Genomic DNA, 15,623 nt, shown 5'->3' on the forward strand with positions numbered 1-15,623 from the left:
TCATCACATTGTACTTCGATCTCAGGACTGCAATATATCCGAAGACATGAAATTTCCCTAATTACTCATCACACGTAACTGTACTAGACTTAAAGAGTTGACCCAACTTTATAATGTATATAACAAGAATATTTGTATTTTGTAAACACAGAGCCACAATCTAGGTACAGCTTGACTAAACCCTATGTTAAAAAATAACAGAATTACATTCATTTTCCATTTTGTGCTCTAAAAAAGTGAATGTATTAGGAAAAGAATATGTACCTATCACTCTAGAACCTCACATTCCTCCAGTTCTAGAGGTTTGCTTCAAAGCATCAACAATCTTGTCCTCCGTTATTTCACTAATGCTTGCGACCAGGGGGCTCTCAGTTGGGACAATATCATCTCTCTGGTAGCTTCCTGGACTCCTAAGCACCTGCTCCGAACCCTTGGACACCACTCCCTTCAGGATTATGGTCTTGTGAGTTCCAGAAATCAGTTCCTCATGATCAGTGTCCCCAGTTTCTCCGAGGAAGACATACATATTTGCAACATTCAATCTCCAACGGACAAAGAGATACCTAAAATCAGCCATAGCAAACAGTCAATTACTAATTATTACACACCATTTTACTCTATGATTGGTACAAGCAGAGTTGAATTCTACATCTACCTACTTCAATATTGTTTCTACCACTTGATAAAACATCGTCTTTCTGAATATTAAACTAAGGAGAATGAAAATTAAGGGTAATGATTCATTCAGTGAACACCATAATGCTATCTCGATTGAATAATTGATATCAAATACGCAAGATTTGGAGGTTGCATGTAAATTTAGTGAGTGAAATAGTTTGTTCTCTTTTAATAAGAATAGTTGTATAGAAGAGGACAATATAGCAATATTAAGCCAATAATATACTTTTATGCAGGGACATAAATTTAACTGTCTATAATATCACATAAATTTTAACAATCAGATGCTCTAAAGCAAGTGGTATGCTCAAATTAATAAAATGAAAGGGGTATTACAAAAGTTTATGCAAATCTCACCGTTGTTACGATCTATCAATCATTTTTTTCTTACCTTTATCGTTGGCGGGAAACTTGACAATTTTTTAGGGTAACAACATGAGCTTACTTCCATATTTTCTTACAAGATAGTAAGCTCAGACTCGTCAACAACACTGCTCATTGGCGTTGCGAGAACATATGGCTATTAAACAAATAAGTGATTTGAATGAACTTTCCTGAGTTCTTTGATTCTCTTCTAGTACCTCTCGACAAGGTTAAGAATAGTAGTTTCTACATCCTCCCTTAGTCATGAAAGCAAGCATTCAAACCTTGGTCTGAGCAATGGTTAAATGATAACTTATTGCAAAATGCCCTATGCTGTTCATTATGAACAGTTTACCTGAGTGCCTGAGCTCTAGATGCAAGGAGTGGAATAACTTGCATTCTAGTTGATGCCCTACAGTACATAGGATGACAACGCAGACCTCGCATCCTAAGCTTCTGCCTCAAGTCATCAACTTTCTTTGCCTGCAAAAGTGAAAGAAGCATTTGAATTAAGTGCTTTTGCTCCTGCACCATCATGCAAGCACAGTAGTAAGTTTCATATACCTTACTAAGTTCTTTTATTTCGTATGAGATGCAATGAGCATTACTTGATTTTTTATCTTCCTCAATTGGACTGGAAGGTTTATTTGAATTGTCTTCACCTTCAATTGTATTCATTAGTTTCCAAATGGTTTTTTTCAAACCTTCACATCCCCAACGATAGTCAATATGTGCTGCATAATCCGGATCTGGCAAAAGCTTTCCATCTTCTGCATAAGCACGAGGGTAGTAAACTTCACTTCCACTGCTGCAAATTAAAGCATCAAACTCATTTGCTTGAATATTTCCTGATGTAAGTAACTCAATTGTTTCTAGCATTGACATAGCTGTTGACAGAGCAAATCCTGAAACTCTCGCAGCTTGAGGGTCTAGTTGAACAGCTTTCACGATTTTCTGCACAATTTGGATCATCTTCTTCTCTGGAGCTCCTTTATTGTCATAACAATCAAGTGCTATAACAATCAGTCTGCGTCTTCTTCTCAAGAGAGGATATTTTCCTGGTATATTATCAAGTGGCTTATTCTTAACATCTTGATTTTGAACAGAATCTGCTTTCTTCATCCTGCTTAGGACACGTTTCACTTGGTCTTGCATCTCAGGACCACCACTGGCTGCAGCCATATCAAGTGATTCATTTAGTGAAGATTTATCCCCATCGATTGAGAGCCTTAGGGACATGTCCTGCACGTCTTTAAGTGAATCATTCAAAGACTCCTCGATAGTTACATCATCCCCCGGAGTATCAGTTTGCCATTGTGGATGCCTCATTCGGCAGGCTGCCACCCTAGTCAAATAAGTACGACAATGTTCAGGCCATGAGAATAGGTGTATGTTCCTCAAACCATTTTTCCTGCACTCATTCCATAGGTTTTTCTCTGACAATAACTTAAGCAATGCATCAGCAATCGCTTGTTGACCATGGGGGTCCACGAGTAAACCATTGTGGAGGGCCTGAAATATGGTGGGAAGACAAGCAAACCAGGGATTATAGGCATATTTGATACTGCTTGAAAACCATAAATAACTGGAAAAAGAAAAATTAAAATCCACAACAATATCAGCAAGACAGCAACTAGAGATTGATACAATTAATTTTCAAATTTCGTTCCTACATCCAAGTACATAGTTCATATTGTAACAAATACAGACTATCTAAACTGTAACCTAAATGATGAAATTGACAAGGAAAAATTAAAATAAAGGGCACTCTTCATTTACCTGATGAATATCCACCGGTCCCCCATTTTTAGTGGCCACCATGGGAAGCCCGTGTGCCGCTGCCTGAATAAGTTTGAACAAGTACCGATGAAAGGTGCACAGTTTTAAGATCGAAATGAAAATAATAAAAATGACCAGTTACTTATAACCAACCTCAATTAAAGTAAGACCAAAAGGCTCCACTAAAGCTGGATTTATGAAAACTCCCTGAGACAAATTTTAAATTAATCAACTTCTAATCACAGTTAGAATATCACAGGTATAACAATATATTGAAATTTTCATTTTACCTTTGTTTTTGCAGCAAGTCGATATATATCCGGAACATCAGCTTGTTTGTGATGCTTGGGGTATGCCACTTGCCCATATAAGTCATACTTGTCAATTAGTTTCAACACTGTTGTGAGCACACTAGCATTCCCAGATGACATCTCATCTATGTCATCCCTATTTCCCATTATAAGCGTCTGTTTGAAAAGATGTTAGTCCTTTAACAAGAAACTTACCACAGGTTCTACTTAGCAAAGAGGGATAATTGCATTAAGTACACTAACAAGATTAGCAAGTTCTTTTAAGGGACGGCATTCTCCAAATGCTTTCAACAAAGTGGTTATGTTCTTCTTTGGATCTGGCCTTGACAAGGCCAAGATCATTGGCTTGTGAGGATTTGAAAAGAAACGCATCACCTGCAAGCAGTAGTAAGTTGTATGTCCATTACATAAAGGTTTATATGCACACATACAAGTTACTCACTTCTGACCAAATTGGAGGTAATGCTTTAGGTGAAGTCCCATCGCCAGTTAGTTGTGTAAGCTCCCCATCAACTTCTGGGGCATCTTCTTGGATCACAACGCTGCTAAAGTCCATACCAGGTGGGATAACCTGAAGAATACATGCATCAATGGTGATCTATTAAGACATTCAATGGAAATGCATTCAGTTTAAGTAAGTGAATAATCACAAAACCCAAAAATTATAAGCAAGCAGAGGAAGAACTCCTACATTCAGTTGGTAAAGTTGGCAAGTATGGCAAAATGCCTTTGCAAAGAGCTTCTCACAAAATGCTTCAGAAAGAAATATTTTGGAGGAGCATTTTATGCAATGGAAATAAAACACATAAACAAGTGTAGTGTAGATTGAATTAAAGCATTCTCAGATTAAGGAGAGGTGCATTAACATAAAAATGCAGTCTTACCGCCATCCTTGGCATGAACCGGCCATGGCAATTAACATTCCGTCTAGCACGTGCACGTAAGACTTTCTCGAGTTTGACATCAAAGCCATCATAAAGTCCCCATTGCTCCTCAATTTCTTGTTTTGTACTAGTGATAACAAGTTCTGCAGCATCTAGGGAAAGTTCTTCTGCCTCTATCCTCCTCATAATCTTATATGTTGAATTGATATCCTCCTTGGATTGACGCCCCTGCTTGATAAGCTGCTCAAGCTTATTTCTTCCAAGTGAATGACCTGTCAGCACCATTGGCACATTCAAAGCGCCTGAAAGAAGAGCTGCACTATCTCCAGCATCAGCATAATGTCCATGAATTACATATGGCCAAACAGGTTGACCCCCACCAACTTGTTCACCCAACACTTTTGACATATTGAGAATGTGAGTTAAAGCCCCATCCACAAATTCTTGAATATAGGGCCAAAGCAGTTCTTTCCTGAGATACTTATCACGTGGACCAAAGGGTATTCTTATGATATATGCACCACTGCTCTCTCCAGCATCAATGTTATCATCATCACCTGAACCTGTGGTTAACATTTCTGTAGGTTCTCCATAGCTCCAATCAACCTCAGGTGATGAGATTTGACGTGTGAACAAATCTACTCTGTACACTCCGGGCATTTTTGCAAGTGCCCGAGCAAGTTCCACCACATATTTGATCTGGAAATAAATTGCTTCGAGCATCATGCACCAAATAGATGGAAGCAATAAAAGGAATTTCTTTGTCATTTGCCAGTGTAAGATTGACAGTTACCTGTCCACCAGTGTCAGAATCGCGACCAAGCTCCATGTTTTCTCCTCGAATCAATCCATGCAAACTATGGAACAAAAGGACAATTTTATAGTCAAAACTTATCAATTATATATTTCTAGAATTTATCGTTTAAAGCATTCACAGTGCAAGGCTAGGTCTACGATAAAAAATAAAGGTCAAAACCATGAGTAAATGTGTGTATTATTGATAGTACATTGCCCACAACGCAATTCCATTTTCTTCTTTCTTGTATTAATAATATTTAAACCAGATTAATCTTCAGAGAGTTCCCAACCACATCAAGACCACTTTCCACCCAATATGCAAAACCACAGACGATGAAAGAAATAAGGGCATTATCACCAGTTATATTTTCGCATGTGAGAGTCTTAGAAACTAACTCCGACGCCCTTCCCAGCATCTGCACTAAACAGCGTAGATAACAGGCAAATGCATCCGACGCATAGCTAAAGTTTTTTTTTTTTTTTCTTTTTGGTAATCACTGGCGAAGGTATTGAATAACGTATCGATTTAAGATAACTCTAAATGACGGGCTAAGCAAATGGCAAAAACTGTATATACCTTAAGAGGACGATATAGAGCTTCTTTTCCTTTTTATCATCAGACCATACTTCCAAGGTAGAAATTTGGCGCTGGAACCTTTTCTTCGGGGACTCAATCTGCAAACTCTCCCCCAAACCATCCCCCTTTTCTCCTTCTGACAATTCCTCGGACATGTCCTCTGTAGCATCCCTGCGTCCTTGTTCTCGCTCCCACCTTCGATCTGCCAACCTCTGATTTTCCTCCCATTCCAACTGTACAAAGCACACGGCTGTGGCAATTAGCCTCACATGCACTTACTTCGCAATAAATAGTACTTTCCTTGATTTGTTACTTGGTTGAAGGATCAAGGCAAAGTAACTCGAAAACTTGAACGAGACAGTTTCTGGTAACTCACAGGTTATATTCCATGTCTAGAACAGTTTAATTTATCCTTGTATTAAAAATTTAAACATAAATTGCCTTCGGGTTAATCCAGAACAATTTAATACATGAGGATTAAGAATTCTTATTTATTAAACACTGAAAGGTTGCTTATACCAGCATAGGGGAAGGTACCTCGAAGAAATTGAACAGTGTCGGGTCAACGAATAGACATGCATAGGACTGGCATTTTTATTGGCAGATGAAACTACATGAAATTTTTTGTCACAAATCAATTTTTTTGTTCACTTGGTACAAAAAGAAAATCACAAATGAGTGGAGGAGGATAATATTTTCCAGGTGATGCTGGTATCGATGCGTTTTATCATTATGCACGTTCAATAAAGTGTAGAGGCTTGTAAGAAGAACCTGCTTCTTCTTGCGAGCAAGATGCCAAATGCGCCAGCACATGTTCTCTAGTCTGGAGCTGCGCTCGCGAGAATTGCGTGTGGCAACCACCTTGATCCACGTGCGGTGCAGGTCAGACTCATCAACACCCATCACCACCTCTTCCACAAAGTACTTGGTGGGATTGAAATGCCCTCCTTCTCTCAGAGGAGCAGGCACTGCCTTTTGCTCATCAATGGTGGAAGCCCCCGTCGAGAGGATGGCCTCCAGGTACCCATTAATCCACTCATTCCCAGCCATTTTCCCTCACTTCCAAGCCGATTTTCTGATTGCCTTTAGTCGACAGAAATAAGGCATGCAGAGTCTTAAAAAACAAGCAATTTTTGCCGTGCGAGAACAGAGTGAATGATAATAGCCTGCGGTTTCTTGAATAATACGGAAACTCTGGAGTTATCCAACGCGGACGTGGTTTCTATAAAGGGGTGTCTGGATGGCGAAAGAATCAAATTGGGTGAATTTGCACGCAGGGTAAGAGAGAAGTGAGGTGCTGAACAGGAAAGGAGGTGCAAAAATGGATGAATTTGGAATAATGGGAAAAGACTTAAATGGAACGTGAGCTGAGCTCTTAAAAGTAGCAAGAAAAGAAGGCTAAAATTAGAGGGAAATGGAGAGGAGAAAGGAGTGATGAGGAAGGGAAGAGAGACACGTGGAGGAGTGAGGGGTGAGGGGGCGGAGTGGAAGCTGGGCGTGAGGCATTGAATGAAGGAGAAGAGATTAGTTTGTTGTCTTGTGTTGTGGACTTGTGGTGCCTTGGGATTGCGAATAATGAATGAAACAGAGAGGGAATGAAATCAGGAGTTCCAGCATTGGTTGTTCTGGACTGTTGCTTCCCACGCTGTCCGCTTCCCAGTGCGATCCTTACGCTTGCTTCCTCTCTCACAGTTTTTCCAATGCAAGCTGCTTCATTTTTTTATTCATATTACTGATCACAAATTTTATTTCCAAATATGGCATGATATGGTAACTTTTATCTAACCACCTTCACAATCGAGTTGCTAGGCACTTGCTGTAATTTTAAAAACTTGTATTGGTCCATTCAATGAAAAAAAATGTCATTAATTACTAAATAAGAAATAAGATGAGTATTTACTCGTTAATTCAATTAAAAAAAATTATGTGTTTGTGTTCCAAGAAGGATCGATCAATTGATCATAGTTTATGTACATGCCCATACATACAATACATCAAGCTGGTTTGATGTTTTATCCATGCACTCTTCTCATTTTGCTAATATTGGTAATGTCAATAGGATCAAGGCCATTATTTCTTCATTGCCATGGCTCCTGCAAAACATTATTATGTTATTCTTAGGCTAAGAAATGGTGCTTTTCATCATGATGAGAAAATCGTACTGTCGCCGGGGTTGTCAAGTAATCAGGAGATATATTGCTATAAGAAGCGGCTGATCAATCCTTATATTCCATGAAAAACAACCCTCAAAAGGTCATCGGGCAGGACATTGTTTTAATTTCTTGCTATCTTCGTTTTGCTCTGTTCGTGTTTATGCTTTTACTGAGAACTTGTTAGCCAATTTCCCCTCCCTTTTAATACTTTGGAAACATTAATGTTGTTATTTTCCTTTTCATTACATTATACATTGATCTTTTTTATTTAAAAAGAAGTAAGATTAAGTGATTAAATATTGAATGCATGTTCATTGATTCGTGAATAGAGGAATGGTTGACCTAAAAAGGAAAGTGGGTATATTTTTATATTCAGTGAAAGCATGTATTAACGCACACCTCTATCTTCAGTACTACTGAATATATTTGTCCCCTTTTACTGTGCACGGTCGCGTATTGGGCTTACAGAGTTCAACGTAGCGCTTAGGAGCTTTAATTATTTAAGATGAAATTAAATTGGGCGGCGTGATTAATAGGTTTAGACTATCATTTGCACTTTGAAAGATTTTTATATGAAGTGGAATGTTGATACATTACCTTTCAAGCTTAGGAATTAATGACAGGATGAGTCTAAGTGAAAGAACATGATTAGTTGCTGGTAAATGTTGGTTTAGTTGGTAAAAATTTGGAATATCATTGCTAATAAAGTTGTGGGATCAAATATTGTTGTTGGTATGAAAATCTTGTTGGTAAGCAATTTATAAGCTTCTATGTAAACACTTTTTGAATTCAAAGACAAACTTTGGCCCTAGTAAGCTACTGGGGTTCAACCCACTTGAATTTTTTTTCTTATAAGAAAACATGATTAATGGCAAAACTGTTTAAATTTCAAGGAGAATGATATACTTTGTTGTAACCATGGAGGCAGTAAGCCAACATATGAGACTCGATGACTTTGAAGATATGCAGGTTGACAGATATCTCTTCAATGGATAAATAAGTTAGAGGAGATGATATGTGACGCGAAGGTTTGATGTTTAACGAGGGACACATGTCAATTACTTTCTCTAATCTTATTTAAAAATTATTTTTAATATATTTTATTAGAATTAAAAAATATTAAATTTTATTAATTTTGTCTTAAAATTTAATAAGTTTTTACCTCTATTCCTTAATAGAGACCAAAAAAACTATTTTAATAATTTTTATTAGCATTTAATAAGAGCAAAAGATAAACATAAATATAAAAAATAGTAGAGTACTTTATAAAAATTGACCATAATTAATATTATCTCTCTGCCTTATAAAAAAGATCAAAGAAGTAACTAATAAAGTGGAGATTCATCAAATTAATAAAAGTTAGTTTAATTGATAAGAATTTAGCTCATAACTCAAAAGGTTATGAAATCAAATTCAATTGTCAATTTAAAAACTTTATTAGTAGGCAATTTGTATTTACATTTGTGAACATTATTTAAGTCTAGAGGCATGCCCTATAGAATTGAGAAACAGGCAAGCTTGGCCATTATGAACTCAAGCCCATAAGCTTGAATCCCTTAAATTTAAAAAGTTGGATCCTTATTCAAAGAACTTAGGGTTAGGCCACAAGCCATTTCCTTAAAAAAATATTGTTTTCAAAAATAAAGTTGAACATTATAATATTACAAATTAATTAAAATCTTTTAAAAAAATCAAAATAAATAGAACAAATCTAGATTCTCAATCATAACACAATCATAAGTAAGCTTTTACATATTAATCATTCAAGATATAAGATATATGTGTATAAACTGCATATAGATAGGATGAGAGAAGAGAACTAATTTCAAGCCACGAAGATGGTCCTATATATAAAAAACAATAGTTTTCCATCACAGAATCACCATTATGGCCAATATACTCATGATAATTTAAATTTAAATTTGAAGTTGGAAGAATCAAATATTTCATACCTAAACTTGCTGAAATAATTAAATCAATAATTATTTTACAATATCACATTATCACGAAAACAATTTAAATAACAAATTCACCAAGAAAACAAAAGGGATATTTTAATTTATAAAATGTCATGGAAAATGAATTACAAAACATTCATATTTCCTCATTTTCAAATGTTTTTTAACAAAATTAATGAGACTTGAAAGGTTACTCGAACCTCAACCTATTTTTACTACTAGGCTCAACAGTCTAGTTACATAAAAATATTTGATTTTTCAAACTCAAACATTTATAAAAATAAATTTAAATAGATGTGATCAAACTCGATTCGGTAATACCTTAGCCCTGATACATGGTTAAATCAGAAAAGGGCAAATGGTGATGCGAAAGTATGTGGCAAGAGAGACATCATCCCTCCCCATGTTAGCAACCAAACTTGATCTCGTCATCTTTTCGTTAATAAATGTTCTCAGCTCTTCCTCACACAAGTCATTCCATTGCATTGCACAGCACCGCCCATTATTCTTTATTTTAATAAGTTTCAGTTTTAAAAGTTTCCAAGTGGTGGAGCAGCCAAACAAGGTTCAATTGGCATAAACTGACACCCCCTTGTCCCTCTCATTACGCATTTCTAAGGCCTGATCCCTCGCCAATAATTCCAAACCATCCTGACCGAATATCCCCAGAATCTATTTATTTCATTTAAATTTAAACTATTGAAATATCCTTTATTTTAGCCATTGAATTGATGGTTAGTTTTCCTAACCTTTTTCATTTAGAAAGTGCTTTTACACTTTTAAAAAATGGAGGATGTTGTTTGGGTACAAATTTTTAATCTAAAATGATTTTTAGAGAGCATGCTTAATACTGGTCCTTTGTGCAGCAAAATCTTTCCACTCAAAAAAATAGCTAATGTTATCAAGAGGACTTTACATGAAAAATGTCGTGAGTTCAAATTAATTTCAGGTGAGTAGCAGAGTGCGTGTGGGGTTGTGTGGCCTTTCTTGAGAGAGAGAGAGAGTGTGTGTAGGGTGTGAGAATGATTTTAAAAAAATTATTTACAAGTCACCTAATATAAAAACACTATTCCATTTTTTTTAAAAAAAAACTATTTGGACTACCACCTTGTATAAATAAACATTTTTTATTGGAGGGTTAGATACTATCAACTTAAAGTTATAAGCAAGATGTGATTTGCAACTTCTCATTTATAAAAGAGCTTGTAAACCACTAAATTACAAGGCTTTTTGCATTCTAACACCTTGTAAAAATAAGCTTTACTTGGTAGAACCGGACTTAACCTTAGGCATTGCTTTGGGTCACAAATATCAGGCTATGGACCGGGCCTTCTAGATTGCTTAACAAGCCTTAGCACTTCAAATTCTAATCATGACTATTTGTTGGTTGGGCCGAATGGAAAGCAAGATATTGTTTGAGCCACATATTAATATTTTTTCCTTATATTTTTCATTATTATTTAACAATATCTATGACTATAAATCTCAACTCATGAAGGAAGGAAATGTGTTCGATGTCTCCCTTCAAGAAACTCTCTCTCCATCAAAGTAGCCCTCAAATTGTGGAAGAAGATAATCAACTCGCATGGAGCTTCAAGAAGATTAAAAATGCTAATGGTACAAGTGAAGAGAATCTCTTACAGGGCCATTGGCCTAAGTTGGGTGATAAAGAATCAAGAAAAACTATACAAAAATTGACTTTTGTAGAAAAGCTTAAGTGTATTGACAGAGAGGAAGACTCTTTGGATGATGAACTAAAGGAAGATGAGAACAACTTCGATGACAATACAACAGACCCAATGGAACCTGACTATCAAACTATTAAGAATCTTAAAGAAACTCCCCTACCTTTTTTTTCAACAAAAGTCAAGAAAAGACTTTACAAGGCCTAGAAGAAAGCTGTCATTGTTAAACTATTGGACAAGATTATTGGTTTCAAGGCTTTGGAATCACGCTTGCAGACAATCTAGGCTAAAAAGGGAGTCATCCGACTTATCAACATAGGTTATGGTTACTTTGTGGTCAAGTTATCAAACAAGGAAGACTACTTTCACTCTCCATAGGTGGCCCTCAGATGATATATGACCACTACCTTACTACTAGACCATAGGAGCCAAAATTCACACCTCAAAATGTGACTGTAGATGAGGTAGCATGCTGGGTTCATATATCATGGGTCTTCCTTGAATATTATGACAATGAAGCTCTTGCCTATATTGGAAATAGAATTGGCATTATGATAAAGGTGGGCTTACACACCTCTTGTCAACTAAGGGGCCATTTTGCAAGAATACATGTCTTAAACTCTTAATTGATTTAGGACAACCGTTAATGTCAAGATCCCACCTTGACAGGGAAGACTATCAACTAGAATATGAAGACCTAAACATATTGTGCGCTAACTGTGGTATTTATGGTCACGGATTAGAGATGCGCCCTTCCAAACAAACCCATACCACTCAAGAAAATAGAGTAGATAATGTTAATGACATGGCAGCGTAGAAATTCCTTATTTGAGCTCCTTTCGCTATTCAACACATTACACACAATAATCTACACAAGTAAAGGCACCTAGAGTCAATTATCTCATTGACAAAAAGTACCACTAAAACATCTAAACATCTAAAAGCCATCATTTCCTCTATTCTAGTCCATCCTAAGTCCATCTACATACTTCACACCCAACTATCAAATATTACAACCTTATATATAAATTTTTACCCACTTTCTCTTTTTAAATTTAAACAATTTTAGCCTATAGCTTTAAAGCTCTATCGTTAAAATTCAAACCAAGCACAAAGTTTTAATTTAAATTTAAAGAGCCTATTTATTACTATAAAGTAAGAAATTAACCCCTTAAAATTTTCAGATTCAGTTTTTCATTTGTTTAAACAAAGAGAAATTAGTGTAGATTTAAAAGTTGAGGCGGTATGAGACTTACCTGATAAGTAATAAGTTAGAAACGTCGTCTTAGCTTCCAAAATCGCTTGTCCTAGTAGAGTTTCCCTTCATTCTCCACTCTCCTGTTATTTTTCTCACTTTTTTCCCCTGGCTCCACGAGCTAATACACGTCTTTATCTATTAGAATTTTGTGTTGTGCGCCGCAATGCACTCGGCATTAGTTATCGCGTGTGGCATAGTGAGGAAACTCCTCACCATGCTCACATACTCTACTTCATAACGGCGTTCTTCTATTCTAGTCTACCCATGCAACATCCCAAAGGGTCAAAACACTACTTCATGATCTAAAATTCTAACAACACATCAAGTTACTAATTCATCCCTTAATTCTAATAATTCCAAAATCAAGAACTCGGGATGTTACATATAATCCAACTAATAAGCCCTCTAGTATATGCCTAAGATTTGTTAGTTCAAAATAGAGTTACACTGACTTTTTTCTATGTTAAATTTTATTAGTCTGGGCTTGGTTCAAATTGAAAGAAACCAGATTCAAAATCATTATTTTCCATGTGAATAACTTAGATTATTGTGTCCCTTTTGATGCGTGAGGGATTGTTGTAATTGTATTAAAAAAGAAAAGTCCTATGTTGCTCAAATGAATGGTGGCCTTAGTGCATGTATACTAAGGTGTGAACTTAAGCGAGTAAATAGACTTAGATGAGAAGTTGGCTCACTTGCACAACTACGCACAATGGGTTAGATGTGGCACCAGGCAATTTATTTAAATTTTGGAAACTATTTTGTGGAGTTACAAAATTATTTTTATAAAATAATTTTTCAAAAATTTTTTCTTCCTTTTGAAATATGTGAGAGATTGTTGAATATTATAAAATATCTTGAGTATTTTAAAAGGAGTTATTTATAAATAAATAACATTAATTACCATAACTTTCTACTTAAATCTATTTATTTAACCTCATTTATGTAGCAGGCTTTTTGAGATTTTTGCCTATAAAAGGTAATACTTGCCACAAGTTTTAGTGGAGCTTTTAAGCTTTCAAACTTTCTATCCTCTTATATCACATTGGTTTATTCATATTGTTATGTAAGTTTATTTTGTAAATTTATATTGTTTTGTGTTCCTGCTTTTTGTAGGAAGAGTTTATTTAAATCTAGAGAGTTACCGCGTGATCAACTCGATGTGGTAAAATAATTTTTAAGAATAATGTTTTTGGACATTACTCAAACTATGATTTTACCTTTTATTGACAATAAGGTTGATGTTACGAGAAACATTATTCATTTGGGATCAAGGAATATGGCCATGCATGGTGGAGAAACACCCTATCCGATGACCCTAATTAATAAAGCAAAGTCTTTTCTTTAGACTTTTCATGTGGCATCATCCAATCGTGCAATCCCTGCAGCCACCCATCGGTATACAATGCCCATAAGGTTTCGTGTTTATGATGGGCAAACTCAGCAGCTAACCTCATGGAAAGGATGGCAAATTTCTTGGTCTCATCAATTAGTGACTAATACAAAAAGTTAAATTTTTACATGTCATTTCACAAGTATTCCATGAAAGTAGGTTTATCAGAGGTTTTAGTTTTTGCAAGCCAAGGCTTAAATGGAATGGGGAATGTAATCTTCAACGGCCTTCGGGAAGTACTTTGGTGAATAATACAGGCTGACCTGGTGACCTAGAATGCTGAGGATTTGAGTATGCTTGTTTGAACAAGTGGCCAATCCAAACCATTCCGCTACAAACCAATGAAAACGGATCCTGTCCAACATGACTTATTGATTGCAACATCCCACTTTGTGAGTCTCAGTGTTATAGAGCCTGTTTGTTTTCTATTCTTAAAAACAATTTTTTTATTTTAATATTTTCAAAACAATAAAACTTATTTGGTTAATGAGTTTTTAATTTTTTTTAAAAACAGTTTTTAATTTTTTGTTTTTAAATACAAGAAAACCAAAACAACTTTTAGCTGTTTCTATTCCTATTTGTTGTTTTTATCGAGTAAAAGTGAAAAACAAAAAATATTGTTTCTGTTCCCACACTATTAGGAGGATAGTTTTGGTGATCACTGATTCAAACATTTTTGTCTTCCTCAACCTCATGCTGCTTTGTTATTTGATTTCTTTCGATTTGATCTCTCTGTAATTAGATTTATGTTAAGGCTTTTTTCTATTTATACAAAATGATTGGTTTATGATTTTTAATTAATTCTACCCTATTTTGCTTAATTATATCTCTATCTCATTTATTGTAATAATTGTAGATTCTTTTAGTATTTATTAAAATATCTCATTTTATTATAATATAAATTTTTCATTTCTCATTTTCTGAAAAATGTTTCCATTTTTGTTAATATTTTATTACACACACACATATATAAGCAAACTTACATGTATAACATATTTTTATTTAATTAAATTAAATAAATAAATTTTCATGTGTTAATAATATTAAATAATTACATGTTTATCTTGGTTTAATTAGAAAATTAAACAAATAATTTTACGTCTATAAATTTTTATGTTCTTATAAATATTGCTCATTTTGTAAATTGTAGGGAAATTTCAAAAAATAAATTATACTTTATTGACAGCAACATATAGACTAATTCTATCAAGCAAAATAACATCCAAAATTTTTTTCTATCAAACGAGTTTTATTATATTTTAATTTTTAGAATTTATTTTTAATATTAATTTTGCCAAGCAATTTTTTAATTCTATCACTGTTTTTGAATTACTGTTACCAAATAAATTTATTTTTTATTTGTTCTCAAAAACAGTTTTTAAAATTTTTTTATAAAATAACTTTTGAAAACAAAAAATGAAAACAATAACCAAACAAGCCCATAGTCTGGCCTTCTTTATTTTCTAATTATTCGAAAATCTGTGCTAGAACTTTATCTTCCCCTTATAATTAAATATTTGACTGCATTTACCCAAAAAAAAAAAAAGGAAAAAACATCTCATTGTTTATTTATTATCTGTTTACACATCTATCACCTTTTGGTGGATGAATAGTAACTATTTTCTTTGGACGATTGGATGAATACTTCTTTCAAATCTAAATACCCCTGTACATTCTTCAGCGAGACTTTTCTGGCTAATATTAATAAGATATATTTATAACTCAGTAGCTGTTTTCCAGGGAAATGAATGATTGTTGTGGATTTAATCCATAACCTGTAAGGTCG

At 34.8% G+C, this 15,623-nt stretch overlaps 1 protein-coding gene across 2 annotated transcripts; it reads right to left on the reverse strand.

Annotated features, from left to right (window-relative positions):
* Positions 1-84: 84 nt before the first annotated feature.
* Positions 85-6,927, reverse strand: LOC129309752 (probable sucrose-phosphate synthase 2). 2 transcript variants are annotated; one of them, XM_054951451.1, is made up of 12 exons: positions 6,162-6,926; positions 5,391-5,623; positions 4,809-4,872; positions 4,016-4,714; positions 3,574-3,702; positions 3,375-3,506; positions 3,111-3,287; positions 2,974-3,027; positions 2,821-2,883; positions 1,606-2,553; positions 1,397-1,524; positions 85-563 (listed from the first exon to the last, which is right to left on the reverse strand). In XM_054951451.1, the coding sequence occupies exons 1-12, from the start codon at positions 6,438-6,440 to the stop codon at positions 281-283; spliced, it is 3,189 nt and encodes a 1,062-aa protein (XP_054807426.1). In that variant the 5' UTR covers positions 6,441-6,926; the 3' UTR covers positions 85-280. The 2 variants fall into 2 exon arrangements, with proteins under 2 accessions (XP_054807426.1, XP_054807427.1); XM_054951452.1 differs by lacking the exon at positions 3,375-3,506 and having other exon boundaries at positions 6,162-6,927.
* Positions 6,928-15,623: the final 8,696 nt, after the last annotated feature.

Source organism: Prosopis cineraria, unplaced genomic scaffold, assembly GCF_029017545.1.
Source record: "Prosopis cineraria cultivar Desert tree isolate PC_DT_omini unplaced genomic scaffold, ASM2901754v1 PC4, whole genome shotgun sequence".
NCBI classification, from domain to species: Eukaryota; Viridiplantae; Streptophyta; class Magnoliopsida; order Fabales; family Fabaceae; genus Prosopis; species Prosopis cineraria.